This window comes from Drosophila gunungcola, assembly GCF_025200985.1.
Source record: "Drosophila gunungcola strain Sukarami chromosome 2R unlocalized genomic scaffold, Dgunungcola_SK_2 000006F, whole genome shotgun sequence".
NCBI lineage: Eukaryota > Metazoa > Arthropoda > Insecta > Diptera > Drosophilidae > Drosophila > Drosophila gunungcola.
The window spans coordinates 3,322,486-3,337,384 of record NW_026453168.1 but is presented as its reverse complement, the minus strand read 5'-3'; the positions used below and the strand labels follow the sequence as shown (position 1 = coordinate 3,337,384).

Below are 14,899 nucleotides of genomic sequence, written 5' to 3'. Positions count from 1 at the left end.
AATTATTGAGTTAGTCATTATAAGAATATCTTTGGTAGAAATATTTTTAATTATTTGCAATGGTTTTACAATCCTGTTCCTTAATATCTTAATGCAATTTTATTGAAATTTTTAGTCCTGCTCCTTTTTTTTGCTCTCTCGCACTCACTGTCTCTCTCTCTCCCACCCCTTGTCAGCCACCACCAACAGGCGATAGCGGCGGCATTTGAACTTTCAACCCCCGAAAAGCCACGTGCTCCTGCAGCTTTTGGCCTCCTTTCCGCGTACGGGAATCAATGAAAGTGAAGCTTTGCCCAATTTAAGCCCGCTGCCAGTCGAAAAATTTCCATGCAGAGTCCTGCGTCAGTCGATGTGTGTGTCTGTGTGTGTGTGTATGTATAGGGGTTGTGACTGCGCTGGTGGTGGTTTATTCACCACCAATGCAAAGCCACCACGCCAATTCGCAAGCTTCGCGCGGCGCCAAGCGATTTGGATTCAGTTTACAACGGAAAGCACAAATCAACGGTCGTGAAAATCGAGCAGAGCTCCGTGTGAAAAAAACGCAGAAATTCGTCGAACGAAATTGATATTGAGCGTTTAAGCAATATTAAAGCAGAAATCAAGGAAAATCTGTGAATTTTACATAGCGCGCGAGTGTGTGTGAAAAAAAAGTCTGGAATTTCGAGTCCCACAGCCAAATTAAACTTTGGTACGGAACAAAAAAAAAAGCAAGGCGAAACTTTCTGCCTGACGTGTCCTGCCCACCATCACACACACACAAACACAAACACAAAGGACTTCCTCCCTATCCTTTTCTCTCTCTCTTTCTCTCTCTCCCAGTATTTCTGGCTCTCTCTATCCCCGAAACTCTTCTTCTTTTTTGCTGTCATAAAACTCGAGGTTGGGGATGCACGTGGATTTCAGTGAAAACAGTGAACTTAGCTTTATGTTAATTTCATTTGTATCGTGCCCTTAACGCCAATGGAAATCTGCATTTTTGCGCATTCTAAGCGAATTCGCATTCCAAAAATCAACAAAACTCTACAAGTCTGCCAAACATTCAACTTTTGCACGTTGACATAAAACTACTATATTTATATGTTACTTACATTGTAAGGGCATGGGAAAAGAAAATCAGATTTTGGCAAAGAAAACCATCAAATGATTAATCACTTGACTGAGCGGACAGCGTAAACAGAAATTTTTAATTTGATCCCTAAAGCGATTTTGGTTTGTTATTGTTTCTTTATTTATGTTATCCAATCTAATGGTAAATTCATAAAAAAAGTTTAAAAACGATTCTTTAAAATTATTATTGATGTATATTTACTTTAAGCGTTCTAATATAAAATAAACATTTTATAGCTTAAAGTTTTAGGTAAAGCTTTTAAAAGTTTTTCTTAAATGTTTCATTCAATTTGCTTTCATTGGAGCATCCTGATGCAAAAACTTTATTATTTTTATTAAATTCAAATCTCTTAGGAGCATTACAAGTGACCACAAATTATTAAACGTGAAGAAATGATTCGTTTGGAGATTTTAATAAATTGCATTGGGGCTGGCAATGGCATTGGCCGAGGGGATGTTTTGGGCCAAAAAAGCTCAACCCTCCCCATCGACCTCAACAGGCCAACAGTTGATGCTGTGCCAAAAAAAATGGGAAGCACAAGAAATTGAACTTTGTGCCTGTCTGATTGCAGTTTGTTTCCTCCCTTCTCTCTCTTTCTCTCCCCTTATAGCCATCTTTTTCTAGAGTGAGAGCGAAAGTTGGATATGTACAATGTATATGGTACTATATAAGGAACTGGTACACTGGCATTTTGGCAATCTTCTCGGCCAGACAAGTGCACGAGTCCGCCTGAATCTCGCCAAACGGACATTGTTTGATGAAAAATTAATGTTGTGTTTGGGTTGAGTTGAGTTGTGTTGCCATTTATTGATCGCTTACTTGGTGAAAAGGTTAAGTCACACAAAGACATAAAATATGGTGGAAAGGGTTGGCTTTGTTCTCTGTTGTAAGAATATATAAATTTTGTTTACGGTTAGGATTACTACGTCCCATAGTTAATAGTTTTTAGTTCGTAGTTTTATATTATCACCAGTATTTATTTAACGTAGTTTTAGAAACATCAACCGAAATTATTCAAAAATTTTTCAATTAAGTTATTTATTATTTCAGTGTAGCCTTCAACCTCGGTGAGTTGATATGTTTACCTTTAGTAAATAATAAAAGTTATATTTTATAGGTTTTGCATTGTATACTTTACTTTATCACTAAGAAATAGTCATTATTGCGAGGAAAACAAAATAAATATTAATTGGTTTTGTAAATAACAATAACCAATAAACAATCAGCAAGAAAAAGCATTGTAGCTTAAATGTTCCCAATTGAATTACATTTCCTTGAACCTTTTGTGCTCACAGTTTTAGTTCGACGTTCACAGCACTTTGTTTGCAAACAATTATATTTATATATGTCAGCTCTTGAAGAAGGTGAAAATAAAAGGAACAGTAAAAATTAAGTTATATATTGAAAATAAAGAAAATAGTTACTTTTACGAAAAGTTTTTCCTTTAATAAAGTTAACCTTGACTCTTAGAAATAATTTTCTAATTTAAATGACACTATCACCTGCGTTTATTTACATAATGTTATTTTGCAAAATAAACCATCCTTCCTCCACCAAGGCTAAGCATGCGTAAATAATCCGGATAGGGAGCTTGGGGGAAAGTAATTCAACACCAATAAGGGGGGAATCCCATTGTCTGTTTAAAGTGCCTCCAATCAGCACCATCCTGAGCTGACTGGCGCCTATTTGCAGGAAATCCACAGTGGCGACTACCCCCAAACATGAATGCATCGAAGGCTGGGCATCAAGGTCAGACGGAAGCGGAAGTGGGGGTGGTTTCTGACTGGATTTTTGGAGGTCGAGTGTCCTCGCAGATTTTCAGCGCAATTTTCGCGTTGGCGCCAAACGATGGCCAAATCAATTACTAAAGGCAAAGGGCAAAAATTGCATATTGGCAGCCGACAACGAAATTGCGCAATACCTCTCTGTTTATATTTTGAGTGGATCCGAAAATAGCCACAAATATTAGTTGGCATTTAAAATTCAAGGGGAAAATATGTGAACGATTCGTAGTGAATTTATTGAGACGTAGCGTAAACAAAAAGCCAATAAAATGTGCAAAATCGATTGCGTAAACAGAATATATTTCATTGGCAATCAAATTGCATGATTTATGCAGAATAGGAAAAGACAGCTGTCCCGCCCCCTGATTTCCACCTTACCCGCAAAGCCGGTCTTATCGATTTAGCCTGCAACACGCCATGTCATCAGATTCCCTTACTTGTTTTATTTTTACTATATTCTGTATGTAGTACTTGCCAGCCCCTCTTTTTTTGAGCTATTTCGAGGGCACTTTAACTGGGCACAAGCTTTACATTTCTATTCCCCTAATCCGCGAGTTGACAGGGGATGAACTTTGTTTTTTTTTATTTTTGGAAAAACGTTTTTGCCACGACGCAGTTTGTCCTTTTTTCTTGCTCAGGACTTAAGCTTGTTTACCTGTGTGTTTGTGTGATTGGGGTAGCTGTGTTTTTTGCCCGGTATATTTCCATTCATTAAAATTCCATCCAGATGGGTATTCTTAACTAAAACCCTACGTTATATAATCAGGAAAGCCAATTCTTCAATTAGGTCCTGTCACAGCCAATCAGCCGCAGTCTTGACCCCTCGTTGAGCAATTTCCTACGATTTAAGCATTGTGTGCTCAGACCACTTTTGTTGGGGGCCAAGTGTGCTAGCCCCAACCCCAATGACAGGGCCACGGCCATATCCTGGCCAGAGCTTTATTTAGAAACGCCGGTGATTGAAGGCGAACAACCATCCATCCACATCCACATTCACATTCACATCCACATCCACACTGACGTCCACCCATTAAACTGCGACGCAGAAACAGAAACAGCAACAGCAGCAGCAAAACAATCACAGGACTTTAATATTTTCACACACTGGTTTACGTAACAGCAATCGTATTGTGTAATCAGTCGACGAGTTTTCCCAAGACGGATGGCGAAGCCACAGCTCGGCGGGTGGAAATGTGGAAAAGTGCATATTGTCGGTCCTTTGATTGTTGCTCGACTCCATGCAATTTAATCAGAGCCAATGCAGCTGGTTTTTGCATCTATGAGATACATTTTGTGGCTGGATAAATATTTACACCAGTGGGTGGTTGGGTGTTTCCATTCGGGAAGCGCAATTGAAAATGAGGCAGCCATCAAAAGACGTCATAGCGCATTACGTATACGCAAAATGTAGAAGAATAGACCAAGAATGTATATAGTGTGTTTGTGAAGGTGTGTTCGTCCCCCGTAAAACCCATCCCCCCCCTCAAAGTCCATCAATGAAGCGGCAGGACGCCAAAAGCTCAAATGAGCTTTCCCTTCTCTCTCTCTCTCTCCCTCTCTCTCTCTGTCTTTCCGTGGTGAATTGCTGCTTCTTGCTAGACAGCTGCTATTCCAATCAACACACCCATGGCTCTCTCTTCAGAGAAGGGTGGGGAAGGGGAAGGGGGAGGGGGTGGCTTTCTAGCCCTAATTTACTACGTCAGCAACAGAGGACGAGCCTCCAAGTAAATGGCCACCACATAGAATAGGGCGAACCATGGGTAACGCAGCCCCCCTATTTTTTCGCCCCCACTTTGCTCTTTTTTCCGTTTTGGTTGCTCTTTCAGTTTACAACGACCTTCTGCGGTAGTCAACAAAATTTTTGGCTTTCCCCTACACCGAGCAACAAGGTTCAGGAAGTCACGTTTCGGTTAGGTGGTGGGTGGGAGGTCGACGTAGTGACTCCTTAATAGTCCTTGGAGCTTCTGGTTTGTTTACTGCTAAAACTAAGGGTCTAATTAAACTCTGACCCCCCACATACGTGACGGAATAAGTACAGAGGAAGAATTTATGATATAAATTATGAGGGATTAATATTAAAGCAATAACTTTATACCAAGTGTATTCTGGGATCAAGGTTTTTCTTTAATTTAGTAATTTGCTGGATATTTGTACTTCTCGCTCGAAACGATATTTCTTCCGATGAAGTTCCTATTTGTCAGGCTGTTGTTATTGTACAACCTCTTTTTATTGGTTTTTTACATATTCATATACACTAGAAATAAACCTTTTAGGTTTAATTTTTTTTTTGCCAACCTATGAAGAATCCTGAATGAAATTAATGTACATACGTTGTATATAACTTCACGTGGCACTACACGAAATTTGCATAGTAATAAAATTACGAATGTTGACAGGGGAATAAGCGTTGGCGAAAAGTTTCCATTAACCAGCGGAGAACCCGCCTAATGGCAAACAATTAGGACGCAAATTGAGTTAGCAGCCACTAGAAGCGGTCTCAAGGACGAGCCGCCACACAAATGGGCAAACAAGCCCACACACTCGCACACAACGATACTCGAGGAGTATCGATCAAACAGCGGGTCTGGGGCGAGTACTGCCTGCACTACTGCCATTTCCTAACCGGTTGCTCCACTTTTCCGCAGACGGTAACCACGGACACTTCGCCAGGGCAATCCGCACGTTGATGGCTGCCACCAAAATCATCGATGCGCCGCGCAACGGCCACGAGATGGCCCCACTGAACACACGGGCCCGGGGCGACGGAACCCACGGTGTGACCATCGTCCTCACCGCCCCGCAGCGCAACTCCGTGCAGTCGGTGGACATTCCGGGCAATGAGCCCGAACGCGCCGCCTGGAGCGGCAAGATGCAGTTCTTCCTCAGCATCATCGGCTACTCGGTGGGCCTGGGAAATATCTGGCGGTTTCCCTACCTGTGCCAACAGAACGGAGGCGGTGAGTACCAAGTACTGAATACTATACGTACACTATCAGCCACTTACAGCAACTTAAATCTTTACAAAATCATCAATACATCAGAAATTATGGAATGTAAATTTTACTATCACATTACCCAAAACAATTTTCATGAATTAAAGATAGCTTTATATCAACATGAATTACTGCAAGTGTAAGGGGCATTTTAATTAATTTTAATTTTAATTTAATTCATTTATCATATCAACAATATTTTAAGAACATAAAAATATTTATTAAAAATAAAAAAAGTATAATTTACTTGTTCTACATTGAAATTACATTTCATTTTTTGAAATCTTTGAATAATCCAAATCTTTTAAGAATCGACCATTGTTTTCACGTAGATTCAATTTAATTGGAAAGTATAGATTATTGTGTTAAAATGTGCATTTATTTGCATATTATCTTTCGTTTTGTTATTTCTTCGAAAATATACCAAAATAAGTATTCATAAATACATATATGTACAAAGGTATTAGTTTATGTAATTTATAAAAAACAATATTCATATGTAAGCAATTGAAGTATGCAATTGTTCCTAGTCGATTACGATTATTGTAACTTTGCCTACCCTCAGTGAGTTTGCTTGGAATTTTACGCTAAGCCTCGGATTACCGGGGCGAAAAGCGCCAACTGGAGCAGTATTTTTCAATCAATGTCTGTTTGACTTGCTCGGGTCACCTGAGCGATAACGCTAAATTGGGTAGACCCCCGCCACGCCCCCCGCGGCCCACGACATGTGTCATATCCAATATCAGTTGGCCAACGAACTGCAGCTAATCAGGTGCACAGCTTTGACAACAACATTATGGGATTTAATGTGCACTAATTGCCTGGCTTTCGACGGCGGAAGGGCTCAATTGATGGCCTTGGGCGGAGCAGTGGGCGTAGATGGGTGGTGGGTGGATGGGTGAATGGGGGTGGCAACCAAGAGCACGCACATTTCTAATAGCGATTTAACCCCTCCCTGGTTTTAATTCAATTACAATTGACAGCATGACCAGCCATCGAAGTTCGAATACTCTCTTGATCTATTTGTCCAACCAGATATTTCCCGACCAGGCCAGAAATGCAAATTTCCGGCTAGCGTTGGATTGATTTTGTGTCACGTCACCTGTCATTCAACCTTTGCAAGCTGAAAATGAGTAACTATTTTTACGTTCTCTGCTCGTGTCTTTATTTATTTTGTCTAGCCATTAAATGCCTTTTTGAAAAATTCTTAATATTGGTTTGCCATTTAAAAAGGTTTAAATGAATTTCTTTGAATGGCTTTCATTCTTGATCAGTTTTATTTGCTTACCAAACTGGTACTGATAAGTTGACAACCTTAAATACAATAGATAAACATTAGAGAAAATATTATATATAATATTTGAAATGTTTTAAAATATAATAGTTGTATATATTTAAGATAAGATCAGATCCACTTTGAATGGTGGTATTATTATTTAATTTTATAATTATTTAAATGCCCATTGCAGGTGCTTTCCTGATACCCTTCATGATTATGTTGGTACTGGAGGGCATACCTCTTTTCCTCATCGAGCTGGGAATTGGCCAGCGAATGCGATTGGGTGCCTTGGGTGTGTGGAACACCATCCATCCCTGGCTGGGTGGCATCGGCATCTCGTCGTGTATAGTGACGCTGTTTGTGGCTCTCTACTACAATGTGATTATCACGTGGGTGTTCTTCTACCTCTTCAATAGTTTTCGGGTAAGTCAGAGATTCGATTCGACACAAAGACAAAACTGCATAATTAATGAGTTCTCTGTTTAGTATCCGCTGCCCTGGTCCACTTGTCCCTTGAATGGCACAGGCTTTGAGCTGGAGGAGTGTGCCAAATCCTCGGAGACGACGTACTTCTGGTACCGCACCACCTTGGATGCGGCACCGTCCATGGATGAGCCCGGCGGCCTCAAGTGGTGGATCGTGCTCTGCCTGCTGTTGTCCTGGACCATTGTCTTCTTCATCGTGATGAAGGGCATCCAGAGCTCCGGCAAGGTGGTCTACTTCACCTCGCTGTTCCCCTACATTGTGCTGACCATCTTCTTCATACGGGGGATTACCTTGAGGGGAGCCGGAGCTGGCCTAATGCACATGTACACGCCGAAGGTGGAGAAGCTGCTGGAACCCACCGTCTGGCTGGATGCAGCCACGCAGGTCTTCTACTCCTTTGGCCTGGCTTTCGGCTCTTTGATCGCCTTCGGCAGCTACAACACTCCGAAGAACAACTGCGTGCGGGATGTGCTCCTGGTGTCCGTTTGCAATGCAGTCACGGCCATCTACGCCAGCGTGGTCATCTTTGCCATTCTGGGCTTCAAGGCCACCGTCAATGTGGACCGTTGTGTGGCCAGGTGAGTTAATGGGAATGGGAGTGGGATAGGGAGTGGGTCGTACGCATCATTGGCGCCAAGGTGGGTCATCAATATGCTGACCAACCGACCAGTTGTAACCGGCACAGCTCTTTGTATCTATTTGCGTATCAATGAGTGGCCAGCTCGGTGGGTGTATCTGCGCCCATCCATTGATATTCGAATCGATATATGGAATCGCGGTCGTGTCTGTCAATTTGCATCAATTAACGGACCACTTTGAGTTATGCACAATTGCGCTTGAACTGCCTGACCATCGGGTTCGAACCGATTTCAACTGGTGTTCATTGATTGTTTACTTCTTTACTTTTTTCTCCTGCCCCTCAGCAATACGGACATCCTGGTGAGGAACAAACTGCTGGCTAGTAACGACACCGAGGGGTATGAGCAAGCCATGAGCCTGCTCAATGGAACCGAGCTCACCCGTTTGCAATTGAGCGAATGCAGTCTGGCCCACGAACTGGACAATGTGAGTACTGTCCGGACGAGGAATCTTTCTGGAGGGGATTATAACAATAACATTTTGTCCATGCAGGCCGCCGAGGGCACGGGCCTGGCCTTCATCGTGTTCACCCAGGCCATCGTGGAGCTGCCCGGAGCTCCGTTCTGGGCCGTGCTCTTCTTCACCATGCTGCTGTCGCTGGGACTGGGCTCGCAGATCGGCATCCTGGAGGGCATGCTGTGCACCCTCTTCGACATTGACATTATCAAGCGGGTTAAGAAACAGCATGTCACTGGCGTGGTGTGTCTCTTCTGCTTCATTGTCGGTTTCATCTTCTGCACAGGTGCCGGGGAGTACTGGCTCAAGATGTTCGACTCTTTTGCCGGCACCATTGGCCTCGTGGTGGTGGCGCTGATGGAGATGATAGCCGTGATCTTTATATACGGACACGAGCGGTGAGTTTGGGCTCAACACTACGTGGCGTTGGTAGGCTCACTTAACTCGTTTTCCCATAGCTTCACTGAGGACATATACCAGATGACCGGCTACCGACCTGGTATCTACTGGCAGTGGACTTGGCGGTACATTGGCCCCGTCATCATGGTCTGCATTTTGATCTCATCCGTGGTCTTTATGGTCATCAAGAACCCCACTTATGGAGCTTGGAATGCCGATTTGGTGAGTAGTCAGGGAATTTTTCTTACATTTCAAAACAAAATTGCCACTTTTATAATTGGTGTTTTTGAATAAAATATGCATATATGCCTATAGAAGAATTTAAATATACTACTTATTTTAGTATACACATTTTTAACAGGAATGTACACATAGGGTTTTCTTAAAAAATGTTTTTGTAACGAAAGTTCAAAAAATAATTGGGATGTATTAATGTGAATTCTTTTTCGTTTTCCTACTTTTTTTGGCCATTTAGTTTTTAAAGGTATATACTAAAGCTTAGTTGAATATCGTAAGAACGAATATGTGATTTAATAAAATACAGGCACCTAATCTTTTCTTTAATTACATTCTATTTGAATTCACAGGGTATGATTGAGCAGAAGAGCTACCCCAACTGGGTGATGGGCATTGCCCTGTCCATGATCCTGGCCGGCGTCCTGCCCATGCCCATCGTGTTCCTGATGCGCAGCTTCCAGTGCCTGAAGGTCGATCTGGACATCCACCAGGGATCGATCCGACGAAATGAGACAACCGCCTCCACCAAGGAGATGATCGACAATGACGATGATGTAAGTGCAGATCCCTGCTCAAATCGGATGATAAGACTTTCGATTCAGTCTCGATTTGAGCTTTCTTTGTACCATTCGTTGTGTTCTTAGGCTAAGATTACGCCCATCTCTCTTTTGGTCTATACGTGTGACTAATTGTGTCTTTCTCTCACCTAACGATACATCCCTCACTCTTACGCTTGTTTTTCCTATCTGACAATGCTTACATCTAAATACCGATAACATATATCAAAAACTCACGCTCATTGTCGTTCAGAATATGAGTCCGGATATGCCACCGCAGAATTCACTAGCGGCGACACGCTTCCAAATTGGAGACTTTGAAGTAAGTTGTGCCTCGTCCCGGCTAGAAATGCTACTCCCACTCCAGAAACCCCTCCTCCAGTCACCTGCACATCTCTGAAAACACTTAAGCTAATCACACAAATCTCTGCTCTTCTTTCCCTCTGCTCCCGTGCCCACTTTCATTGGTCAATGTTTAGAATTAGAACGAACCCAAAACGAAGCCATGGATACAAACATAAGTGCAGCGCCAAGTTTTAGAGAACCAGAACCCCAGAGATCAGACATCAGAAATCAGAAACAACCAGTTTAACCTAGGATAGCTCTAAAAGTAGTTCACTAAAGCCCTTTGCATGGCCCAGAAACACAGAACACCAAACACCGAACACTGAACACCCTGAGAAACCGAAATACGAAGGACATGTCTCGACTCAAGTAGAAAACAACTGCTCATCCAACGGCTACCAAGCAATTACCTGTACTCAATACCACTAAGAACTAATCAACGCACAGCAATTAATCGTAGCTAGCAAACAATCGCAAATAGCTCTTTTAAAACATAAAAACGAAAAAACTGACAAGGCCAGAACAATTATTTACAAAACTTAAGTTTAGGGAAAAGACTAGCAAAATCGCTTGAGGGCTCAGCAGGAGTAGGGCAATGAATGTACATAGATATAGGCAGTTCTTTGGCATATATATATAAACCCAATTGGCAGCTGATCGTGGCTAATTTGCAGGTAAAGTAAGAGACGGATAATCAAGACTTTAACCATTTCATTTTGTTTGTTGGTTGGTTTGTTCGTTTGTTTGTTTAATGTTTTTTGGTATGTTTCAAATGTCTTACTTAAACATCGGTACTGGCCACCATCGATAATATCTATACTATTGAAAATTGCTCAAAATCAGAAAAAATTAATTCACAATTTTAACAAATTTAGTGAAAAACCAATTTGCAACGGGTTTTCAAATTTTATTTCAACATTTTTTTTTGCATAAATTTGTAAATAATTTGAATTAGTTTTTAACCCAAGTAAAAAGAGGGTTCTAAGAAATGTAGTGAAAAGTACTTCGGTTTTTTTTTAAAACCTCATAAGTACCGATTTTTTCCGATAGCAATTTTCGATGGTAGGCCAAAACTATCGACGATCTGTTTCAAAACCATCGGTTGTATTGATAATGCTATCGAATGTGTTTTAATAGTTACATATAACAGGCGGACCCTGTTATGTACATCTACTTTACACATCATGTACTTTACTGTCGAGTTATACATTTCATTTGACTTTTAGTGGTTATTATTTAAAAATTGTGCTTTTAAGGCCATGTAGTGGCCGTATAGAGAGCTTTCGCTTGAGCTTGTGTAGAATATCAAGTATACGCAGCGTGGTGTCAGCTCATTTGATTTATGTACTATAATTTCGTAAGCAGTTCTTGATTTCCTAGAGGACTCTGTCCGCCCATTTATTTGCCTGACATGTTAAAGCCACTCCTCACCCGTTTCCCCCTCTTTCCAATCAGGACGACGAGGACGATGAGAACGACTTCAGCGGTCCTGCATTGGGCGGCCATGTTAAGACCCAGAGCGACTTCTCCGACGACGAGGAGGAGGACAAGCCCATGACCATGCGGATGATGATGATGCGTCCGACGACGACAACAACAAGAAGAAATCGAACGCGCTAAATGTGCCAACAAGCAGAAAGAACAACAACAAGAAGGATGCGTACGATGTCTAGGAGAGTCACAGCCCACACAGATGCGGAAACCGATAAAGATACAGATACAAATACAGATAGACACAGATACAGGCAGAGGTCCAGGTACAAGTCCAGATACAGGTCCAGGTCCAGGTGTGAGCCGAACCCAAACGAAGTGGCAAGTGAAATACTAATTCAACTGAGACGAGCGGTGAGGTGAGAGCGTGACGAGCTGAGCGCAAACATTTATAAATATTTACTCTAAGTATTTTAACATAATTTAAATCTAATCTAAGTAATTGCCCGAATAAACGGCGGAAGATTTGCATTCGAGTGCGTAACTAAAATTGTTAAATCGTATTTTAACACAAACTGAACTAAACCCAAACTAAACTAAATTTAACAAACTATGTACGAGTACAATGTGCCGCAGGATGATATGTATTATCAAAAACGGGTTGCTAAGAGTTTAAATTCGATTACGTAGCATTTAGTTGGAATGCTTAAAGCTTTACCATTAGACACTCGAGCACACAAACTGAAAGTATTTCTGATTCCCAAGCCACACTCCCCCAGCCCATCCTCTCAATCTTCCCAGATTTCCCGCCACACCCGGAGAAAACTCTTCAATGGCAAACGCTTTATAGTCGACTTAGCCAGCGCATTTCCAACGAGTTAAACTCAACATTTAGTTTTAGTAGATATCTGCCGTTTTTATTTTGAGCTCAAGTAGAACTCACCCGAACTATAAACAGTATACATATGTAATCTAAAAATAGTTACACACTTTAATGATACTTCGAACAGGTTAAGAGCGTTGAGACACAATATTAACACTTCGAGTTCTAGTTGAGTTAAACAAATACCTATACTTACTATACTGGTTAGAGAAAGATGCATGGAATGTGTGATATTCTAAATAATATCCTCAATGACTTAGATGTTAAGACTCATCATCCTTTCCCCAAAAAAGAATCACCCACTCAATCTATTTTCCCCGTTCAAGCCACTCAAGAGTATTTCCCACACTGACAGAGCTAAACAAAGAAAAAGAAAAACAAAACAAGAAAAATAAACTGCTGTGAATAGTTTTAGTGGTTGTAAGGTTCTATCGAAGAAGGGAAACCATAAAGCGTCTAATATTTAACTAGTTGTTAAGCGGCACCCCATTGTTCACTTGAGTTCACACCACCGTATAAAAATATTCCTTGCCATATATTAACTCGGTTTCCGCAAAATGGTTCTCATACAATCCCTCAACTTTCTCTTATTTCGGTAAGGCAAAGGCAAAAGCAAAAGCAGCAGAAGCAGCAACACTGATATCTGAAAACAGACAACTGAATCAAAACACTTGGAATTTCGAAGTACTCAAAGTTCAATGCAAAGGATGGACGGCAGAACGTTGAAGACAATAAGACAAATATAGAAATATACTTATGATATGGCCCGTCGAGTTTAGAAAGATTTGTAGTCCCCGACGTGGCAGATTTCCCCATAGCAAAGCAGGAATTTTTCCATTTTTAACCTTATTTTTGGGAGATATGTATCCATTTTGTACACCGCCAACCAAAAAGAAAAAAGTTCCAATCGAGGATCGACAAATAGCCAGTCGATTTATACGTACGTTTACATGACCCTCAAGTAAGAGGCCCCAGAAATTAGTTACCCTCCCCCACCTCCCCCACCTTATCCATTAAAGTCGAATCCTCGCAATGCAAACGCAACCGAAACCGAAACCAAATACATAGTACCAAGCCTAATTGTATAGTTTACTTGTTTACGCCACTATATATATATACGAGCATTAAATCTATATATACAGTACATATTAATCTATATACCTAGCTCTACTATAAATATTGTACATCAATTATTGTCGTAGTGCTAAATAAAGCCCCGGACTTGTGTAAATTTGAATGTATTAAAACACTGCAAGGAGAAGAATACTTATATGAAAAATTATTGTACCGTACGAAAGAAATTATTATTAATAAAGATATTTCATGATAAGTGCGTTAAGTTGAAGAAGAGCAAAACGAATTTGAAGTGTTTTAATTTATGGTTGTATGGTTTTGGGGGTACTACTGTACCACAGTTGGCACGTTTAATCCACGGCAGACGAATCTGCAGGTTTTTATTAAACTTTGGTAGACGACAATGTTTTGTATTTTGGTTTGTTGGCCCCTTGGTCAAAGCACCTTGGACCGGGAGCTAACGATTCCCGATTAGGCTTATCGCCTTGGGGAAAGTTTCGACTTATTTTGTTTTGCTTTGGTAACATACATATGATTAGACTAGTCAGGCCCCTTCAAGAGTTCAACTTCTGAAAGTGCTCTAAAGAAAGGGTTCTCTTGTTTGTCCTTCAATATTGGCTATTTCGGTTGGCCGTTTTATTGCAAACCAGCATCGTAAACGGCATTGGTCTATAAATATGCTAACACTTGTAAAACAATAATTCAAGAATGGAAGCCACGTTTGATATGCCTGAAATGATAAGCTGAATGCAAGGGGGGAAATTGTGAGACCACACTTATAAAAATAACGAATTGGTTTCAAATTTTAAGTAATACACGTTTTATTTTCATTGTTTATTATTTTTTTTTATTATTTTTTAATATATCATTTTAAATCCACTTTTGTTTTTGTACACTAATTTGGCCATCGTTTATTTGTTATGGCGTGTTTAATAATACTTATTGTATTTGTTGTGAAAAACTCGCAATTTGCTATTTTAATTTACATACATAAAAGAAAGAATTCCAAAATTATGTGAGTTTTTATTTGGTTATTTATTATTTATTGTATTTATATTAGTTTTTTAGTTTGTTTATCAATTAATTAATTAAATTTAATTTTTTATTATTTGCAAGAAACTTTTATACTCATTTTTTTTATTAGGAGGATATTTTTTTTTTTTTACTGTAAACCACGTTTTGTCCATTTATAAATATTTGTTTATTTCTATATTTTGTTTTTTTAACC

The 14,899-nt window shown here is 40.4% G+C and overlaps 1 protein-coding gene across 2 annotated transcripts; it reads left to right on the top strand.

Moving 5' to 3' along the window:
• Positions 1-492: 492 nt before the first annotated feature.
• On the top strand, positions 493-13,957 carry LOC128254829 (sodium-dependent neutral amino acid transporter B(0)AT3). 2 transcript variants are annotated; one of them, XR_008267580.1, is made up of 11 exons: positions 493-688; positions 5,538-5,849; positions 7,355-7,587; positions 7,651-8,228; positions 8,574-8,715; positions 8,782-9,143; positions 9,204-9,366; positions 9,732-9,935; positions 10,192-10,264; positions 10,424-10,957; positions 11,739-11,876. XR_008267580.1 is itself a non-coding variant. In XM_052984140.1 (9 exons), exons 2-9 carry the CDS (start codon positions 5,579-5,581, stop codon positions 11,901-11,903), a joined length of 2,118 nt encoding a protein of 705 aa, XP_052840100.1. In that variant the 5' UTR covers positions 493-688; positions 5,538-5,578; the 3' UTR covers positions 11,904-13,957. The 2 variants fall into 2 exon arrangements, 1 of the variants encoding a protein (XP_052840100.1); XM_052984140.1 differs by lacking the exons at positions 10,192-10,264; positions 10,424-10,957 and having other exon boundaries at positions 11,739-13,957.
• The last annotated feature ends 942 nt before the right edge of the window (positions 13,958-14,899 follow it).